Consider the following 22057-nt stretch of genomic DNA (forward strand, 5'->3'; position numbering starts at 1 on the left):
TCTAAATTAAAAGTTTTCACTACAAATACAATATTTTCTCGCTGGCATTAGTACTTAAAATTAATAGTCCATTTGAAATATTTACATGAATGAAATGTTTGAAGTTACCAACATTATTTCAAATTCTGGCTCGTGTTTTTATAAGAAGCAAAATTTTGAGTTAACACTTATGAGATCATCTAAAGAAAACAAGTTTTTTTTTAAATCTCAATGCAGCTAAATCACTTTGCAGAACTATAGGCAGTCACAGAATGTTGCAAAAGATGGAAAAAAAAAGAGGTTCAGCTATAGCTAGTTAAAAATAGATCTTACTTTGCTTTTGAACCTATGCAGTAAGATCTTCAGTTCTGTTTAGTTGATTAGGCACTATTTGTTGACTAGACTTGATAGATGACAGGCTGAGAAAAAACTACTTGGCTTAGCCCAATTTAATCCTTGTTTCTGGAAAGCACAACCACTCTCCAAATATCATCCTACCAGACAGATTTTTACATTAGCCCCGTATCCTATGCTAGCTCAATAATTTGGACACGTACACAGAAGTTGTGAAAGCAAAAGAGTGAGAAAGGGATTCGCATTTGATGTGCCAGGGGCTTGGTTTAGTCCTGGAAAAAGAAATTTGTGAAGTACTTGTTATTATCCCCATTTTACAGACGAAGTCAATCCATGTTTCCAATAATCAAGTAATTTTCCAAGCTCACATATTCCCGTTAGGAACAGAGCCACAATAATAATCCTGAACCTTTTGATTCTTCCCACCACATCTTGTAGCCCTATGTTATATTGGTGACCGTGACAATACTAGGAAAGATGTGTGGGCACACATGGTTCGTGCATTTCCACACATTCAAAGGCAGAATGTCTCAATACTACAAGATATAAATGTGGCAAGGGAGTCATCTTATGTAATTATAAACTTCTTAAAGTGATTTTTTACCTTTTTTCTTGGGAAATTATCACTATGAAATGGGGGGTTTCTGTCCTGTAGGTTGAATTGCAGGGCCCTTGGGGGAGGGAGGGAGGCAGTCTTCTTATTATACTCCTAGCTCGTTTTTCCCTCTCAATGTAACACACAATAATTATAGAAAGTTTAGAAAACATAGACAAACAACAAAACTCAACTAGACTCATCACCTAAAAATAGACGCTCTTTCCAACCTGGTGCATATTACATTCTTTTTATACACATGGGCACACACTCAAACACAGACATATTCTTTTAACCTAAATCGAGCTCCTCAGATTTATTACCTTTAACTTTTCTCTGTCTTAATTTTAAAAGTAAATGAATTCTCATATCTGGGGGCGGTCAATTCTAACTGATGTAGGCAATAATCAGGCACAGTTTGGGTTAAAAGAGAGAGGTCCACCACACTTTGTTTTTGCCCGAAGGGTGACTTTGCCAGCTGGGTTGACGTGCTGGATCTGTTCTGCTGTTATTTACTAGACAGACTGTCTGACTAACACCCTGTGATCTGATCGCTGTTATCAGCCCATCTGTAGACGCAATAGACTGCAAACCAAATAACTACCAAATCTATACTGGGCAGGCCTTCCTCCTAGACACAGACCTTTAGAAATGTTTGTGCTTTCCCCTCTCCACCACCACAATATACTTTTATTCCTATTAGAGCCAGATATAGCACTTCATTATGTACCAAGAGCAAGTGCCTAGATTTTTCTAATGTTTCATTTAGCGATATAATTCCTATAGTAATAGAAAATCCGAGCCAGAGGGACTTAATTCAACTGGCCCATTTTACAGGTGATAAAACTGAGGCTCAGGGAAGCAAAGAAAAGCAAAAATTTGTCATTAAATACCTAACATATACCAGATGCTATGCGTGTCTATTTCATGCAAAATCACAAACTTAGGAGTTCGCTATGCTTGTCCCCCATATACAGGAAATTAAATCTCGGCGGAATCATACAACTATGAAGAGGTGGAGCCAGGATTCAAACAGGCTTTCTGACTCAGCTTTCCCCTATAGCATTCTGCCTTTCTGGAAGCAGGTGACACCTAAACCAGAGAGCCAGATAGTGGCGAACCCAGCCTCCTGCTGTCTAGTCTGATGCCCACATCTCTACCTCCTATTGTTGCACATGGGGCTCAAATGGGATTCAAGCCCATGCTCTTTGCCTTTAAGAACACTTTTCAAGTGACCAAGTCCAGCACTTTGCCACACAAAGATATGCCCAAATACATGTCACCATTTTGTACAGTGAGCACGAGTTAGAAATAGTAGCATCTTTAGATTTCAAATTATGTCATTAATTACAGCAACTACATTGAAAATCAGCTATGTAGAAAATAGAAAATTATAATAAATAAGTTTTAACATTACCTGTACTATTAAACAAGATCAGAAAAGTGACTTGTGTCTCTTAGCCAGGCATGTTCAAAATTTAAGTAATAGAAAGCTGTTAGGGCTTATGTCCAATTCAGTTCAACGTACCCAGCCCAAAGCACATTTTCCTTTTTTTCATCTAGCATGTTTTAACAGCCAGCCCCCAACCACGCTGCACAGTGTCTACTTTAAGAAGCTGAGAGGAAAGGAAGCAATGAACATTTGTTGCCCGCCTACCATTTGTCAGGCTCTGTGTTAGGTGTTTTACATTTATTATATAATGTTTTATCCTCCCAAGGCCCAGCGAGAGAGTTTATATATAAGGAAACTAAAGCTTGGAGAGCTCACTAACTTTTTTTCCAAGGTCTAATAAGCATTAAGCTTGGGAAATATGCCAAGGTTTAATTTCATAGTGACAGCCTTACTTGGAGCAGGCTAGTAATAATATTTTTAAAATAATAAATGTTTATTGGGAACTTCCTTTGCCAAAGACTTTATATAGATTACGTGTTTGATTCCTCATAGCAACCCTAAGATTTAGGTACTATGTAAGGCCCATCTTATAGATGCAAAGAGGTAGGTGACTTGTGTGAAATCATACAACTACTAAGTATGGAATTTGGATACAAACTCAGGAAGGCTAACCTCACAGCCTGTGCTGTTAACCTTTATTTCACATTGTCTGGAAGGAAAATAATATCCACATTATTGTGTTTGTATATTCATATAAAGTGAAAATTACCAAGTGCCACAGGTGGACAGAGATAAAGAAAGAGGAAGATGCTACAGTCTCACAGTGGTGTTGAATTGAGGATGAGAATAAAAACATTCCAGCCAGAGACGATGGGCAGAGTTTGAAAGGCAAATATGAGGGGAAAGAGGAAAAGAAAGATTTTTCTAGTGGAAAGATTTGTACTGTCATTTGATAACATTTTCTTAACTTTTGTTTGGATCTTCTGTCTTAAAATTAGCTAATTGAGTTTGGTTTTCTGGTAGACATAGATGGCATAAGCTTTCATGACTGATGCTCTGGGTCCATTGAGAACCCATGTGTATTACTTGTCTACTGCTGCATATCAAATTACCCCAAAACTTAGTGGCTTAAAACAACAAAAATTTATTATCTCACAGTTTCTGTAGGTCAGGAATTCGAGAGTGTATTAGCTGGATGGTTCTGGCAGCCAGTTCTGAGGTGGCAGCCAGGATGCTGGCCAGAGCTGCAGTCATCCAAAGGGGCTTTCAAGGTGGCTTATACAAGTGGTGCTTGGCAGGATGCCTCAGATCCTTGCCACGTGGTCCTTTCTGTAGGCTTCTCGGGTGTTCCTGTGACATTGCAGCTGGTTTCCTCCAGAGCAAGAAACCGAAAGAGAAAGCAAGGCAGAAGCCACAATGTATTTTATGACCTAGCCTTGGAAGTGATGCACCATCACTTCTACCATATTCTAGTGGTCACAGAGACCAAATCTGATCTAATGTGGGAGAGGACTACACAAGAGTGTGAATACCAAGAGTTGGGGATCACTGGGGACCATCTTGGAGGCTGAATATCACAACATGCAAGTGTTTATAGGAGCAGAAAAATTCAAAATAAATAGAGAACATGGCTCCTATACTTGAACAGGTTTTGCTAATATATCTCATATCATCAAGTGGCTTTTAAATTATGCACAATTTTACAGAAACCAAAACATAGTCCCTGAAGGGGAGAAGCCACTATGTCAATGTTAGGGTAGCTATTAAATAGTCTTGAATCTATCTTTGTCCAGGCATCAATTCAAGGAAAGCTAGATATTCAAGCCTTAAAGGAAGAGTCAGAACAAAGTCAATTTTAGACCCAGATCTTTTTTTTTTTTTTTGAGGAAGATTAGCCCTGAGCTAACATCTGCTGCCAATCCTCCTCTTTTCGCTGAGGAAGACTGGCCCTGAGCTAACATCCATGCCCATCTTCTTCTACTTTATGTGTGGGACACCTACCACAGCATGGCTTGCCAAGTGGTGCCATGTCCGCACCCAGGATCAGAACCAGCAAACCCGGGGCGCTGAAGCAGAATGTGCGCACTTAACTGCTGCGCCATGGGGCCAGCCCCTAGACCCAGATTTTTATAGGAAGCAAGGCTGTCCTGAATGCCCAGGCATGGAAACATCTCTTAAGGGAGCCACCACCACTGGGGTATGGCTGCATAAGTTGTAGACTTCACAATTCCATAATTCTACTCTCACAGACTACTGTGGGAATGGTGCACCCCTTAAGTTGTGCAAAGTAAAAGACCTAAATTGGGGCCAATAGGAACACTGTGGAGCTGGAATACCTGGTAGCAATGGTAAAAGCAAGGCAGCCATCCCCTCTTGTTTGTGAATCCCACAAAATTAGCTAGATAGAAGAAGAAATTAATATCAGAACTCTCTAGAGTGGACAGCTCCTTTAATGACAAATTTAAGCAGAAAGCACTAAGATGTACCAACAACAACTGCTCAGATTCTTGTTTCTCTAGCAAAGTTTGCATATGTATGAAAAGAAAAATATCTCGGCAGCTACACACTAAATTTAGTTGTAATTAAAAAGTCCAAAAGCCTTTTTGGTATATTTTTGTTAAACCTATTTAAGATATGCAAGTTACTACTGCAATCTTGTTCGATTGTCATTTACATTTTGTATTTTCTACATGAATGATTTTCAATAGCATCACCGTAATTAGTGACATCATACTGGGTTTAATTGTGAGGTATACTTCTAACTCATGTTAAATATGCGAAACAGCAACATACGTACTTCATCTATCCAACTCAGATTCTTAATCTGTTTGACTCTACTATGCCAGAATCAATTTTTTAACAAAAATTTAAAGACTTCTAGCATAAATGGAGGACACATTACCCTTAAGATCAATACTGTAGTTACCCACAGCCTGCAGAGATACCTGACAATGGTAAATTTTCAGAAAGATTTAAAGTAAGGATGGGCCATCATCTCTAATCCTTGGAAACTCTCCTAAATAGAAAGAAATAAACATGTTTTTACTGGTACTTTTTAACTTTTATTGGAAATAATTTTAAATTTATAGAAAAGTTGCAAAAATAAAATTGTTCAAAGAATACTTATGTACACTTTACTCAGATTCACCTACTGAAAAAATTTTACCCCACTTGCTTATCATTTGCTGGCTCTTGTCTCTATCAATCGATTGATCTATCCAGAGAAGAATGTAAAAGTATAAAGAGAGACAGCTAGGGGTGAGAAAGGGAGGGAGAAAGAGAATATACGTGTGTGATTGTGTCTGTGTTTAGTTTTGTGTGTATATATACACACATAGTTTTTTCTGAACCATCGTGGCTCTTTATCCCTAATATTTAACTGTGCATTTTCTAAGAATAGGGATAGGATAGTCTCTTCCAAAGCCACAGCACGGTTATCAACTGCAGTACTCTCGCATCGATACTTTAATCTGCTCTTTGAATTTTAGTTTTGTCAGTTGATCCAAGAATGTCCTTTATAGCGCTTTTCCCTTGCAGGACAGGATCCAGTCTAGGGTCAGTTCAGTCTAAGATAAGGGTCCAATACACAGTCCAGTCTAGGGTCAGATATCTTTTGCCTTCTTTTATCTGGAAATTCCCACAGCCTTAATTTATCTTTTAGAATATTGGCAGTTTTTAAGAATACAGTTCTCCTCCCCTGTTTTAATAGTCTATTTCTACTTTTGAGCTTGTCTGTTTCCTCACAGTTCAACTAAGGCTATGCATTCCAGGCTGAAATATTCCAAAAATGATGTTATGTCTTTGTCTAGGTATCACATCCAGAGGCACCCAATGTCCATCTGTCGCTTATTGGTGGTGATCATTTCGATTGTCCAGCCAAGGTGTTGTCCAATTTCTCCCTTGAAACTAATAAATATGTAGGAAGAAATTTTAAGATCGTGAACATATCCTATTACTCATCAAAGTTTCCCCCTAGGCTTAGTATCCTCTATTGGTTCTCACTTGATCTTTCCTATGATGGCTGCAAGATTATGATTTTGTAACTCAGCACTCCGTCCACACTGACGCGCCAGCTCTCAGCAATCTGCTGTAAGCAAGAGCCCTCTGCCTTCCTGCACTTACTTATTTTGTTATTTATTATCATTTTTTATTCATTTATTATTTGTTATTAGGACTCATGAGTACATATTACTAATGATGTATCATTCATTAGTGAGCTTAATTGGTTTTTTGTGCCCAAATGGTCCCAGATTTGGCCAATACAAGCCCCTTCGGTCTGGCTCCTGTGTTCCTATGACATGCCTCCCTTTATTTGGGGGAATGCTGCTTTGTTTCTGGCATGACAAGAAGCCCGCTGTCATTATTCTTTCTTTGTCGCTTATGTACATTTCCACTTTAGTTATTTGCTGTTGCTTTTAATGCAGCACAGAATGCTAGGAGCAGGAATTTTAAAAGATCATGGTTATAAGGGGTGGATATGATGATAACCTAAAATAAGGCTAAGAAAGAAAAAAAACCTACAGAATTTTGGCATAGTAGAATGTTGATATTCACAAAGACGGCCCGAGTCACTAAGAAATTATTTTAATTAATCAAATCAAATTAATTGTTATTAATAGTGTGGTTCTGTAAATATTTTGTATTTAAATGCAATAATTCTCAAATTTATTTTTGAATCTTAATAAATTGGAAGGTTTTTTACTGTTAACAAAGAGCTTTTACATTTATTTTCAAATTGATAATGGTTGGTATGAAATAACTATGATAAATCACATACTATGATATTTTTTATATCAGGATATATTTGTTTATAAGAATGATGTAACAGTCTTACTTCTAAATGTGAGGCTATTGGTAGCTGGAAAAGTGTTATTAAACTAAGTATAACTCTGTGAGCTGCAAGCTTTTTAAAATTTATTTTTTGTGGCATATAACTTACGTAGAGTGATGTACGCAAATATAAAATGTATATCTTGATGAACTTTTATGAAGGTAATCATCTTTTCTCAAAGGCATAACCACCACTCAGATCAAGATACAAAACATTTCCTACATCCCAAATGATTTCTTTGTGCTTCCTCCAAGACAATATTTTTCTAGTCCACCTTTTATTGCCATATCTTAGCTTTGCTTTTTCTTGAACTTCATATAAAGGGAATATATACATAATCATACACTATATATTCTTTTAGGTCTGGCTTCTTTTGTTCCACATTTTTCCAATGAGACTCATCCCTGTTGTTGCTTGTAGCAATAGTTTGTTCTTCTTCATTTCTGTGTAGTATGACTCTGCAGGAAGATATTAGAATCATTTCTATACATTTTCTTGTTGATGCCATTTGGGTTGTTTCCAGTTTGGGGCCATTATGAATAAATCTGCCATGGAAGGCTTGTCCATGTCATAGGGTATATGTATGTTTACCTACGTTATGTAGACTGTGTATACACAGTTTTCCACAGTGTTTCTACAAGTTTACATTCCCACCAGAAATGTACAAGGGCTCCAATTCCTCCACATCCTCACTAATACTGGCATTGAATGCTTTTTACATTTTAGTCACATTGGTGCATGTATAATGATATCTCATAGATGTTTTTATTTGAATTTACCTTTAAGTAATGATGCTCAGCATCTTTTCTTATGCTGATTGGACATTTGGATATCTTCTTTTTGTGAAGTGCCTATTCAATACTTTTGTACAATTTTCTTTAAATATGAGTTTAGTTGTCTGTCTTTTCATTATTGTTTTAGAAGTTCTTTATATATTCTGGTTACTAGTTCTTTGTCATTCATAAAATTGAAAATATCTTCTCCTGGTCTTTGTGGCTTGCCTTTCTACTCTCCTTATGAGGTCTTTTCTCTTTTTAAAAAGAGTGCATAAAGTTTAGTTTTACTAAGTTGTTGACTATCTGAGCATAAAGATGTTTGCAGTATTCTCTAATTATCCATTTAATGGATTTAGGGTCTATAGTGATTGCCCGCATTTGATTCCTGATATTGGTGTTTTGTATCTTCTCTATTTTTAATTTTGTTAGTCTTGGTAGAGGTTAATCAATTTTATCGGTTTTTTTGGAAGAATGAGATTTTGTTTCATTTATTTTTCTATTGCTTTCAATTTCATTGACTTCTGCTCTTACCTTTATTTGTTCCTTCCTTCTGCTTGCTTTAAGTTAATTTTTCCCTTCCTTTTCTAAGTTCCTGAGGTAAGAACTTAGATCATTGATGTGAGAGCTTTCTTCTTCTCTAATGTAAACATTTAGTGCTATAAATTTCCCTATCGGCACCATTTTAGCTGCATCTCACATATTTTGGTATGTTGCATTTTTAATTATGTCTTGTGATGAACAGAAGTTCTTAATTTTAATGGCATCAACGTGCCTATTTATTCTTTTATGGTTAGTGCTTTTCACGTCCTGTTTAAAAATCTTTGCTGAGGTCATAAATATTCTTCTATGAAAAAATTTTCCTGTAGAAACTGTATTGTTTACTTTTCACACTTAGGTCCATGATCCATTTGGAATTGAATTTTGTGTATGGTGTAAGGTAGGGATCAAAGTTTATTTTCTGCTACCATATGGATATTCAAATGGTCAAGCATTATTTTTGGAAAGTTTATCTTTTCCCCACAATAGTGCAGTGGGCCTCTTTTCACAGTCAGGTGACTGTTAATATATGGGCCTGTTTTCAGATTCTCTGTTCTCTTCCATTGGTCTATTTATCTTACTTTGTTTTTGAATTCTATACCTTTACAGTAAATCTTGATATCTTCTGTAAATCTTTTCTTATTTGTCAAGATTTTCCTGTCCCTTTGAATTTTCAAATATTTTAGAATCAGCTTGTCAAATTAAAAAAAAATCTATACTTGTGATTGGAATTTCATTGAACCTATAGGTCATTTTGAAGAAGCTGATGTCTTTACAATAGTGTGTCTTTCAATCCATGAGCATTGTATATTCACCCCACTCACCATTTATTTAGGTCTTCTTAATTTCTTTCAGGAATGTTTTGTAGTTTTTCTTGTAGAAGTCTTACTCGTCTTTTGTTCAATATATTCACAGGCATTTAATGGTTTTGATACTGTTGTAAATGGTCCCTTTTAGTTACATTTTCTAATTTTGCTAGTGTATAGAAACTAAATTGAAATTTTATACTGCTATTGCATCCAATGACATTATAAAATTCAATTACTATTTCTAATAGTCTGGATTCTTGTGGATTCTGTATGTAACAATCATAATGTATATGACTAATCACAATTTTATTCTTGTTTTCCAATCATTATAACTTTTTAATTTCTTTTACTTACCTTATTGCCCTGAATAAGACTTCCAGTATAATGTTGAATACAAGTGATAGAGTGAATATAGAAGCTTGTTGAAAATCTAGATATCCTCAAAGTTCAATAGGTCCAGGTTGGGTGCCTGGAAAAATCTACATTTTAACCAGTATTCCAAGAGATATTGATATAGGGGTGTCCTAGAAACACAATTTGAGTAATACTTTTAAAAGATAAATTTTACTCACCTAAAGAGTTTTTTGAATAGGATGGAATTTGCACTCTTCTTTCTTCCTCCCCTTCTCACATCCATCCTCTTCTATGCCTGAGATGGATGTATCAAATGTTATTTTTTTGAGCACTCTATTGTGCTACTTCTCTTTCTCTGGCTCTACCTCTGGGTAGAACAAGCATGTAAGGGTCTTCAGTGTTAAAACATTGACTGATCTTAGAAAAGAAAAGAAAAAAAACAGCCCTTATCCTGAGTCAGCAATCATATTCAAAAAGAAGCAATCTTTTAAAAAATATAACAAACTGTATTTGGAAGTTTTTGAGGTCACAGTTGAATTAAAACCTTCCTATACACACACCCACATCCGCACTTGCACATACACAAACAGTCATATGGGTGTCGCCACATGATGGAAACAGTATGAGAAAAAAAGAAACAGATTCTAAAGGATGCACAGTTACGTAAAATTGACTTGAATAATATGAAATCACTTGAAAGAAGTATGGATACCATGTGGTTTCCTAAATATGATTGGTTATGAATTAAAGGAACAGTGTATTTTCTTAGATTTGGGGACAAAATATGCCATGGATATTTATGGAAAGAAGTAGAGATACAAGAATAGCTGCAAATACTCAAAGAATACTAGAGCTATGCAGGGCCTTAACATCATGTTACTGACCCTTGCATTCTCATAGCTGAAGTGACTGCAACCCATGCTGGTAGAGTGAGTGACTTGCGCAATGTTACTTGGGGAGGTAGTGGTACTCACTGGGAGCAGAGTACTGGGAAGACTGGGAGCAGCCCCCACCATCCCTGATTCCCACCTCAGGGCTCTTCCCTTGATGTCACTTAGTCAGATGTTTTATGATAAGAAGTCATGTATGTGAAAAGAATCCCAGAAAATAAAGAATGTGGAAAGCTTGGGACAAGCCCACAAAAGTGAATCCTTCATGCAGGATAAGAGGGAGATACATGAAAGGGGACTGACCTTGTAAGGGAATTGTTAGAAAGAACTAAGAAGGATGTGAGAAAAAAGAGGCAAAGTGAGAAGAGAATGAGAAAAATATAGATGAGACAAAGGAGACAGTAAATTAGGGAAACCGAAAAATGGGAAATAATCAGAAATAAAAATGTGATAACACAATTCAAGAACATGAAGAGAGACATAGTATTTTTGTCATTTTTGTCAAAAGTATATCTATCTAGAACTATTTCAATAATAAAAATAGTCCATAATGAAATAATATGAAAGTGCATTTAAACTCCTTTAAAAAGAGAAGATAAACCTAAAGTGGTAGCAATATTAAGTTCCAAATCTTCTGAAATGTTGAATGAATGAGAAACAAAAATTCAAAGATGTAAATCTCCATATCAAGAACTATTAATATATAAAATCAAAGAAACACAAGAAAAGTTAAGGCTCGGTATTCCTTCAAACGACTTTATTGGCTTTTTTAGAGACATGGCTGATGAATGAAAATACAAGGGGGTGGGGAATCCCAAACATTCTGAACAACCAAATAACACTGCATTAATTCAAAGAGAGGTATAATTTTTACAGTATTCAGAATTGTGTGAGTTTATTTCCCTACTTTTGTGCTTCCCTAAGAGGCTGAAGCTAAATGTTATAATCAAAATATTGGTTGGCAGCCTGATTAGTCATCTACAAGCATTAACTTTCATGGTTCATTTGATGAGCCAAATGCCCCTGTTGTGCCTCCTGGGATAGGAGACATCCATTTTTTTATCTATATTTAACAGAGATAAATGGAACATAATAATGAGGCAAATGTCATAGGAAAGTGAATTGAAAATGTGGCTAGTCAACCAAATATATATGCTTAGCAATCAATGTATTGGTTAAGAACACAGGATTTGAAGTCAGGCAGACATGGATTTGGTCTCTGATTCAGCTACTGATTCATTATGTAACCTTCCTTCACTTCTTTGTTCTCTTCTCTCCTTCCTCCCTCCCTCCCTCTCTCCTCCTCCTCTCTTCTTTGACTCAAAAATGTCTGTTGAACATTTACTATGTACTGGGTTCATGCCATAGACTAGTGGCCAGCTATCTTACATTCCTGAAGGAGAACATGGAAAGTTTATAGGGAAGAAATTTGTGGCGTGCAACACAAACAAAGGTGCAGATGCAGAAAGGAGCCAGACTTCTTGGGTTAATTCTGAGCAGACTAGAGGTAAAAAATGGGAGATGAGTTCAGAAAGACAGGTTAAAGTCAAACAGGGAAGGGCCGTGAATGCCAGGATAAGCAATTTCAAATTAACATGCAGAAAATTGGCTAACAATTAGAAATTAAGCAGTTAGGGAAGTAGTGTAGTATAAGAAGGCTAAAGGAGGAGATTATTTCAAGAAGGATAGATTGCTACATACTTCAAAGAAGCAAAGAAAGAAATGGATTTAGCTGTTAGATGGATGTTGATGACCTTTAAAATAACTTTGGTTGAGTGGTGGGGATAGAAACCAGTGGTAGGGATGAAAGGAGGGAATTGAGAATGAAAAGAATGGAGCCTGTGGGGCCAAGAGTTTCAGGGGCAGGTTAAACAGAATGGGAAGAAAATAGTATGATAGAGACTGAAGAAACAGCAAGGCCAAGGGCAGAGATATTTTTCCCAAGATGAAGAGTGACTACTTACAGGTGAAATAAGAGACCAATATAGAGAGACTGAAGATTCTAGGGTGCAAGAATGCAAGATCAGAGTTAGAACTGACAGCTGAAGTGGAGAGTGAAGTCTTGCAGCGCCGGGGCAGCACCTCTTCCTCTGAGATTGAAGGGCATGACTTGACACTGAGATTTCCTTTGTAGCAGGAAGGGAATCAAGGTAACATTTATGTGGTTACTCCAGGTGGGCTCTTATTAGAAAGAAGAGTGGCAACATCAGGCCACAAAAAGACCAAGTGCCTGAAGCTGGAGAAAGACAAACATAAAAGAGGTTAACCCATCAATAGATTCAGTAGGAGCATCAAACCATTCTGATTCACACTCCAGAAACCTTTCTAGGTTCTTCTGCTGTATAACATGGGCAGGTCGCAGTGCCAACATTCTAAGAAATGTAAAATCCCCTTGATCTTCACTTCTTCTTCGGAAACAATGGTACAGGGTCATAGAGACTACTAGTCCAATCCAAAGGTGATTATTTGTGCTCTAAGTCATCAAATAAAGAGAGAGTTGAAGGTTAAAATGAATGGGTATTTATGTAGACATAAACACATCCGAGAATTTGGTGGTTGTAAAAGAGGGCCGCCCAATTCGTGTGAATATGCCTGGTCTACATTCAAAATATGGACTCTTAGCAAATTTACTCCCAAACTGCTCCCAAACTTGTATATGCTTTTGCTCTGCCCTCACCTCTCAGGCAAGCTCTCAAAAGAGCTTCTGAGGCTTTCTCATCTGATTCCATCTCTATCTGAGCTCCAGGTTGGGCAAAAGGGAGCAAAGGGGTACCATGGGTGCAGTGCCCTCCTCCATGACCAGCTGGGTCTAGGCTTGCACCTCAGGAGTAATCACTACAAGCAAGGAAAGCTGAAGCTGGGATATCTGGCCAGGCATCTTCAGACTAGGGAATCCTGTGGGTTAAGGAGACCCTAGTGCCTGCTTGAAGAGCAGAGTAAGTGCGTTTGGCGGGAGAGGGCACAGTGCTGACTGGGCATTTTGCTTTGGAGTCTTCCCTTTCGCATTAGCCTATCTGTGCCAAGAGCTGAAAACTGGGGCTGCGGGCAGGAGGCGGCGTGTCAGTTGAGAGTACTGACCCGTTGGCCCTGTGGCTGGGAGAGGAGTTAGGGGAGCCCTGGGCGCAAGCCGGGGATAGCCTGATCTCTGCTCCAGTCCACGAATCCTTAACGGATTTTCTTTCTCTCCCTTCACCCTTTTCTCTCCTTTGCTCTCTTTCTTTCTCTCTCCCACTTTTTTCCTTTTTCCCTCTCTTTTCCCCCTCCCTCCCCGTCCCCTTTCCCTTCCTCTCCCATCCCCCTCTCCCCTCCCCCTTTCCATGTGTGTGAGCCTCTTCCTTTCCCCTCCTCCCCTTTTCCGCCTCTCTCCCTCTCTCTCTCCATCTCCTTCTTCCTCTCAGCTCGCCGGGCGACCCTGCTCCTGCCTCCCACATTAATGGCGGCATCTTCGGAGGATGATATAGACCGGCGGCCCATCAGAAGAGTCCGCTCCAAGAGCGACACGCCGTACCTCGCGGAGGCCAGGATCTCCTTTAACCTGGGGGCAGGTAACGACGACCCTCCTGCCTTGCTCTCTCTCCCCTACCCTGCTTCCTTCCCTTCCTTCCTTCCTTGCCAGCTGGCTCAGCCCCCCGCCCCTCCTTTGGTCTCCCCCTCCCGGCAGTGCCCTCCTCTCCCGCCCCCTTTCCTACCCAGCCGGGCGCCGGGCGCTCGCTCACTCGCTCTCTTTGTGTCGCCGTGTAAGGAGTGTGTGTGTGTGTGCGCGCGCGCGTGTGTGTGTTGCGGAGATGGGGGAGGGTAGTGCGTGGAGCCCTACATCCGCCCAGGAGTCACACGCGAGCTTTCCCTTTCCATGAAGAGAAGAAAGTGTTGTCACTGATAACAATGATCATAGGAATAACCAAGAGCTGGGTCAGGACACAAGTGCGCTGCCTGTGGGCGGAGGGTCTGGCAAGGCTCAGCTGGTGAGGTTTGCTGGCTGGGCTACTACTGGGTGGAACTTGTTGGTGACATTCAGACTCTGGTGATTTTCTGGGTTCATACCACTGCGGTGTTAGAGTGAGGAGAAGGGGTGGGGTTGATAGCTGGGAACAGGACCTTTTCCTGGCACCAAGCAGTTGGCGACCATAGTGATGATAATAATAATAACATGGTCTACAGGATACATGTTACATGATTTGATGCTGTCACTGGAACTGGTGCCCAAAGTGGCTCAGATGGAATTAAGCAAAAAGGGTAACTGAGGTAGAGGAGGGAGGGATGGAAGAAGAGAGGAGGATAGAGAGTAAAGAAGGAAGGGAGAAAGGGAGAGAGGGAAGGTGGGAGAGATGGAGGGAGGAGAAGGAAGGAAGGAGAAAACTGAGGGATTCAAAGGGTCAAATTGCTTCAGCTGCTACCTCTCAGGGCTACCTGATAAGAAGCACCCAGTGTCTGCTGTCCCCACCACTGCTGCTGCGCCAGATTCACAGGCTCACCTCAGCTCCTGTTACCAGTAGGGTCACTGTCACTGGGAGGAAGTCGCTCACCACTAACTTCACAAGCTGCCTTTTCTGAATGACTCCTATACCTCCACCCTAGCTTGTGTATCTTCCTTTCTAGCATCCCTTAGTATTTTAGCAACTCCAATGCAAAAAGAGTGAGGGCATTTTCCTGAAGACCCTCCTTCAATATAAGTTTGAAAAGCAGACGATACCTTTTTCTTTAGGGAATTAAACCCTTGAAAATGGAACTGAATCAAACAAAGAGTGTGTGTATTTATGTTGGAGCAAAAAGAACCTTCGAATGATAAGTATTGCATACACTATCAAGAAGTTTGGACAAAAGAGAAAACTCTGCATAGGGAAACAAGATGCATTGACTAAAACAACCATATCTTTATGACTGGAAGAATGGCAACTGAACGGGTCAAAGTGGCCAAGTTCCTTGGAGTGTAATTTTCCTGTGTTTGTGATTTCGATTTTTTAATCATATGCTTCCTTGTCACTCCTGAAATGTTTGTTTCTGGATTTGGAGGTGGGGAAAAGAGGACCTTATTGGGGGAAGCTTATTGGGGGGCAGTTTTTGTGGCATGTTGTAATAGCCTATGGTCTCACTTTGGAACACTTAATCCTGTGCTCATATGTTCCAGATTCAGGATATGGTTGTGAGGGGTCTTGGAAAGGACTGAGAAGAGTCTCTTTTAGGACCAAGATTGTTTTCCCACCCAGCAATATTAGCAATTAGTCCACTGACCCCTTTGCTATCAAACTCTGGTATATTCCCTACGTGTCTTTGGCTTAGCACAGGAGGAAACAAGCCAAAGCAGCAGTTAGTAAAGGTTGCTTACTTTCTGCTAGTACTTTTACAACAAGATAATAAAATAAAGCACTAAAAAAGAATTTCAAGTTTCAGCTACTACTGAGTTACATTGAGCTATTTTGCCACCAGATTAAATCCAGTGACTTGCAATCTTTTATTCTGGTTAAATTGCTCTGGAGGTCAATTAAAAGACTTTTCAGACAGGACTTGTGTCCTTTCATCTGGAAATAAACAAGCCAAACAAGCTCCCAGTCCCTTCTATATGTCCCTTATAATACCCCTAAAAGCAAGGTGTCAAGAAAGACGCCAGTGGGAAAGAGAAATGCGGTGGAGAGGATGTTGGTCCAGGAGGGAGGGCTGTCACAGTGGGCTCTGTTCTGCGGTTAGGGGAGCTGTCCTTCTCCGTGGTGCTGAAACGAAGGACTGTGTGACTGAGACGTGACTGTAAGCAGGGCAGCAGAGGGAGGGGTGCTCAGTTCCTCTCTGTGATGGAATCCTAGAGAAAACGCAAAAGATCTGGCCACCGAAAACTTTTCTTTCCCTGCACACCTACATTTGCTGCCTGTTTACTACGCCTCCCGCCTACTGCTCCACTGCTCAAATCGGGCAGTTTTGCTCTAATTTTGCAACGGCTGCTCACTCCTGGGTCTTTGTTTATTTTCCAGCTGGTTTCTGGTTGCTTTCCTGACGTAGTAAGATCTCCTCGCAGATGTGCCTTTCCCCCGAGTTTAAGAGTAATTGTAACCCCTAGTTTAAAAAGCAAGCAGCCTTGTTTATCTCCTTGAGCAGCAAGTTGTAATTAAACGATTAGTGCTGTTATCAGCATTGCTGAACAGAGAAGCCTGTACACTCCGGATAAATTACATAATTTGGGCATAGAGTGAATTTTGTTTGTCTCTTAAAAACAATTTATAGACAATTAAGCAAGGAAGCTTTCCTCTGCCCTTTCTTCCCATTCCTCTCCTACCCCCAAATAGTCAATTGTTACTTACTCTTTCCAGAGAAATTCTTTATTGGTTTAAATTATTTATGTTTAATATTTGCTTTCCCAAACCCACTCATTATATATAAGTCCATGTCTAATATTTTGTTTAATAATGCTTCAAGGAAATAAATACACATATATTCATTTTACTTGGATATCAAGAAATCATTTTGGTACCAACTCCCTTAAACTAATCTGTACAGTTGCCAAATAAAGTGCACTGGGCATATTGAATACTTATGAAATACTTAAGCATTCCTTCAGCTACATCCTGTCCCTGATGGTCCTTAATAGTATCGTTTCAGAAATGACTCCAAAGCTTGAGTGAAGGATATACTTATTCACCTACAGTCCCATGTCAAAGAATAGTACCAAAATGTGAATCTTTCATCACTTTATGAAGATGCTAATTTCAAGGATCAGCCTCAATTAAGAGAGGAGAGAACAGAAATTTTCTAACCATGACTTTTACTTTCCTAAAAGAGCCCCTTTTGTAGGTGTTTAACTTCTATTTAGCATTTAGTATATTATGTAAACATTAATAGATGATTGTTTGCTGAAGATAGTATAAATGCTGGAGAAAATTAAGCCAATATATTTGCTGAAAGTTTCCCCAGACACATCAGACTTCATTTAAAAGATTGGAAGAGCTTTTTTTCCTGAGAAATTCAGATATGTTAAAAGGACATTGTGTAATGGAAGAGTATGTTCACACTCTTAGTAGCAAGTTTCTAATTGTGTTCTCACTTAGTAATGAACATCACTGACATTTAGCTTGTAAGAACTTACCCTGCCTTATGAGGTCATTCATTCACTGCATTGAAGTGAATGCAATGAAAAATTGCAGCTCATCTGGTAGATATTTTCCTATGGGCTAGTGTATTCTATCTACCTTTATATTGACAGTATATAGAAGAGTGTTTGATTCATAGAAGGTGCTGAAACTGAAAGGTTCTCTGTCATTACACAGTAAAATAAATGAAAGCACTAAGATAAATAGAAGATTTAAGCACATCTAAAATTTCTCAAAGGGATGTCAGAAGAAGGAAAGCTGGTCATCCTGATGATTTAGGATTGTTTAAAACACAAAACCAATATTGGGCACTATTGAGAAGAGTAGGTACTTCTCTAATCACAAGGAGGTTTAACCTTTCTTGACATTTCAGAATTGCTTCATATGGAGGAGATTTTTAAATTAATAGTATGGTCAACCCCAGAATACTTATCCTCTTTGGAAGGCTGAGATCTGTTTTAGTTCCTGATATCACCCAAAGGTAGCTATTTCTGACTTCCTTTGGTCTCCTCCACTCGTTCAGGTCTGGAAGCTAATGGCAGTCAAAATTGGCTTGCTCTGGCTACTTATAAGAATGAATGGGTCAGCCAAATTGTTATAAACTGGTCTCAAGAGGTCTCTTTCCTACCTTTCTTGAGGAGAGAGACCTTTATCCCTTAGCTAAATTATGAAAGCCCATAATACTGAGAAGTGACAGCCCAGCATGTGCTATCATCACTTAGCAGTGAGAACTGTCCCTAGGCAAAATTGTGAATATCGTCACGCTGAATCAATTGTTTCACCAATCTAAAGGTCTTGGTAAGCATCCTCCTTCGCTCTTTTACTGAAGAACACCAGTGTATCCCTCACAATATTTTTTGTTACTGATTTCAAAGTGAAGGTAGATCATATGGGTGTGGCTTCTATTTGGCGGGCCCCAAATCTCCTTTAAAATATTACTTCTCACATTCAGGAGCCAGAATCCTAGTGACTGACCACGTAGCTGGCCAGGATCCTCTATTGTGGGACTCTCTGAGGGTCTACCCTCCTTCTGTGCCATTGTTAAAGCTAGCTAACCTGGTAATCTCATTTTGTCATGCATTAAGGTGGTACTGATGAAGACATCTCCAGATAATATACATAATATAAACAAGGCACAGGAAAGTAAGTAATGAACACTCTGAGGAAATGGGAAGTCCTTTGTCATAAATATTTAACTTGGCTGCTTACAATGTCATTGTTTCAGCAATTCATACATTTATGAGACAATTCAAACACAAAATCTGTGTTGCGTGGTTAAATTTTCTTAGGATCTTTCGTCTGGGCATTATTAACTTTTTTTAACATCTAAGTATTATATTTACTATTATCTTATCACTAAATGGTAAGTTACTTGTTTGGCTTGCCTGTATATGTCCGTATATTTTAATTTCATGGAAGACCATGGAGGTGTGTTTTATATGAAAAATATGGATGAAGAGTCAGAAGAACGTGATTCTAATGCATCTCTTCCTCTAAGATCATGAGCAAGTCACTTAACCTTTCTGGGCTTGATTCACTCAGCTCTAAGATGAGGGATTTAGATTTAAAAATCTCTAAAGTCCTATCCAATCTAAAAATTTTGTATGAATGACTGGTACATCTAACTCTAGTGTACTATCAGATACATACTATACCACTGATTTTACATATAGTCTTATTTATTATATAAAACATATAGAGTAGCAATAATTACAATAATAATTAAAATATTTTATCACAGCTAAGCTATGAAAATAAGTTGAATTAAAAGAAAAATTAATGTGTAGTAAGAATTTAATAAGTTATTAATAATAATTAATAATATGTTAGAAGGCATATTTATACATACCATATTCATTAAAATGTTTTTAGTTTGAATATTCAAAGATCAGAATCTTTAATAAGTTATTAATAATAATTAATAATATGTTAGAAGGCATATTTATACACACCATATTCATTAAAATGTTTCTAGTTTGAATATTCAAAGATCAGAATCTTTAACACAGTTGATGCTCCATAAGTGTTTGTTGTATGACTGAATGAGGTATTGGAGAAATCTTAGCAATAAATGAAGAGTAAGAAAGGGAAATATTAATCCAGTTCCCAATTGGTGTTTTAAGTCTTTTCGCCTATTCTCTTTTATAATTAAAATGAAATGGGTATATAAGATCTATATTTTCCCTTTATTCTTTTAAATGACCAGGGAAGGTGAATATGCCTGCAGACTAGTTAAATGGCAGGATTCAATCAAGCTGCAGTGTATCCCTTTGGATTTCACAGATAGAATAATCCTAACTTCTAGGCACTGACTGTAAACTTGGCCACAAACTACGAAGAATTTTTTTTCCTTTTTCTTCACAGGCATATAAGTTGACAGGAGCAAACAAACTGTTGATCAGAATAAGCGCAGCAAATGGACGTTGATACATTTTCATAAATACATTTTAATACTAAGCAAAAATATCTAAAACCTATTTGTGTAGTTGCCTTTGATGTATGCAACTTCAATTCATGGTCACTATTTGTTGTACAAGTAAAAGTTAAAATTCAAGTGGGAAGAGAAGATAATTTGACGAGCTAATTATTTTTCTCCTTGACTTAATAAGGTGAAAAAGGGGACATACATCATAGCCATCGTGTTATGTTATGTAAACAAAAGAGGGCTTGAAAGAACAATTAATAGATATAACATTTTTCTCATCTTATGATACAAGAAGAACTCTAGCATTTTCATATTTTGTTTCATCATTCTCTCTACCCACTTTGCTAGGTGATAAACTAGATGTGATTTCAGGGGGGAAAAAGGTGGGCCATGCTGACATTTTAATTGATTTAATTTACAGGTCTTTTATAAAATGAAGGAAAGTTAAATAAAAGACAAAGTCAATTTTATGGTCTTATTGAATGATGATGGATTCTCATGACTTTCTACACAGGTTATCGGAGGACAACAGGAATAATCTCATGCTAGCAATGATTTCACATTTATAAAGGCAAGTGTTGTGTAAAAGCCTGTAGGTTTCCCATTGATCTTTTCTGCCACATTTGTATACCCTAAACTAACAATTCAGCAGCAGAATCTTTGAATAGTAAATACTGGGACTGTAATTGTAGACATGAGGATTCAATATATATCATGATCTTGAAACTATACTGAGCTTTATCAACGTGATCATTTATTATTTATAAACATCAAGAGCCCATTATTTCTGGATCTCTACTAATCAAATGACAACAAGTAGGTTTAGTACTCAATCACGGTTTAATCAAAAGTATAGAAAGAGCTTTATTATGTTTGAATTTATCCCTTATTCCATCTGGGTCTTGTTTTGATGGGGGGTGGGGGAAAGTGAGAAGAAATAATAATATTATAGTATTCATTTACTCAACAAACATTAATTGAGAAGTTAAATATGTATTAGACCACTTTTAGACATTTGGGATACATTAGTGATCAAAATAAACAACATCTTACCCTCATGAATTTTAACTTCTAAAAGTGGGCTGTGAACAATAAACAACATAATATTTATTGAATAGTATTTTATAAGTTGTGTTAAGGCAAAAATAAATAAAGCAAGATAAGAGACAAGGCATGTGGGGGCAAAGAAAGGGGTGGCTTGCAGGATAGGCAAAATTGAGAAGAGGGAATTTGAACAAAGTTCTCCAAAGTAGGTGAGGGAATGAGCAATGAGCAATGCCAATATGAGGTGGAGGACAGGGTGGGAGAGCTGAGGGAAAGCAAGTATACAGACTCCAAGCCAGGAGAGTTCTCTGTGTATTCAAGACTGGCAGGGGGCCCAGCATGGCTGGAGAGGAGTGAGTGCAGGGGAGAGAGCATGGAGAGTGCTCGGAGAGATTTGTGTGGGGACAGGGACCAGATTACATAGGGTCTGGTGGGCCACTGTCAAGACTGACTTTACTCTTAGTGAAATCCGGAACAATGCAGGGATTTGAGCATAAGAGTAACACGATCTGAAATAAATTTTTAAAGGCTCACTGGGGTTGCTGTAGGTTAAGGACAGACTATCGTGGGGCGACGAGGAAGCAGGGAGGCTGGTTTGGAAGCTATTACAGTCACCCAGAGAAATGGGGGTGGCTCTGCCGTGTGGTACAGCAGAAGCAGTCAGATTCTGTATGTATTTGAAAGTATAGCCAATAGGCTTTCATGGTGGATTGAATGTGGGCTGTGAGAGAAGGAGAGGAGCAAGGAGTACCTCAGAGGTTTGGCCTGAGCAACTGGAAGGAGAGAAGGGCCATTTTGGGGTCTGGCGGAACGGTCAGGAGTTCAAACACAGACATGTCAAGTGCGAGATGTCTACTAGACTTCCAAGTACAGGTATTGAATAAGCAGTTATACAAGTCTAAGGTTAAAAATGAGGTCTGAGGGCCAGCCTGGTGGCACAGCGGTTAAGTTCACGTGCTCCGCTTCTGTGGCCCAGGTTCTCCAGTCCAGATCCTGG

The 22057-nt window shown here is 38.5% G+C and overlaps 1 protein-coding gene across 9 annotated transcripts in view; it reads left to right on the forward strand.

Annotated features, from left to right (window-relative positions):
* Positions 1–22057, forward strand: part of PHACTR1 (phosphatase and actin regulator 1) — a 499921-nt gene that overhangs the window by 13866 nt on the left and 463998 nt on the right. For all 9 annotated transcript variants that reach the window (XM_070244098.1, XM_070244095.1, XM_070244093.1 and 6 more), the window contains one exon: positions 13917–14063. In XM_070244098.1, coding sequence (XP_070100199.1) covers positions 13917–14063 — 147 coding nt within the window. The remainder of the gene's footprint in view (positions 1–13916; positions 14064–22057) is intronic.

Source organism: Equus caballus, chromosome 20, assembly GCF_041296265.1.
Source record: "Equus caballus isolate H_3958 breed thoroughbred chromosome 20, TB-T2T, whole genome shotgun sequence".
NCBI classification, from domain to species: domain Eukaryota; kingdom Metazoa; phylum Chordata; class Mammalia; order Perissodactyla; family Equidae; genus Equus; species Equus caballus.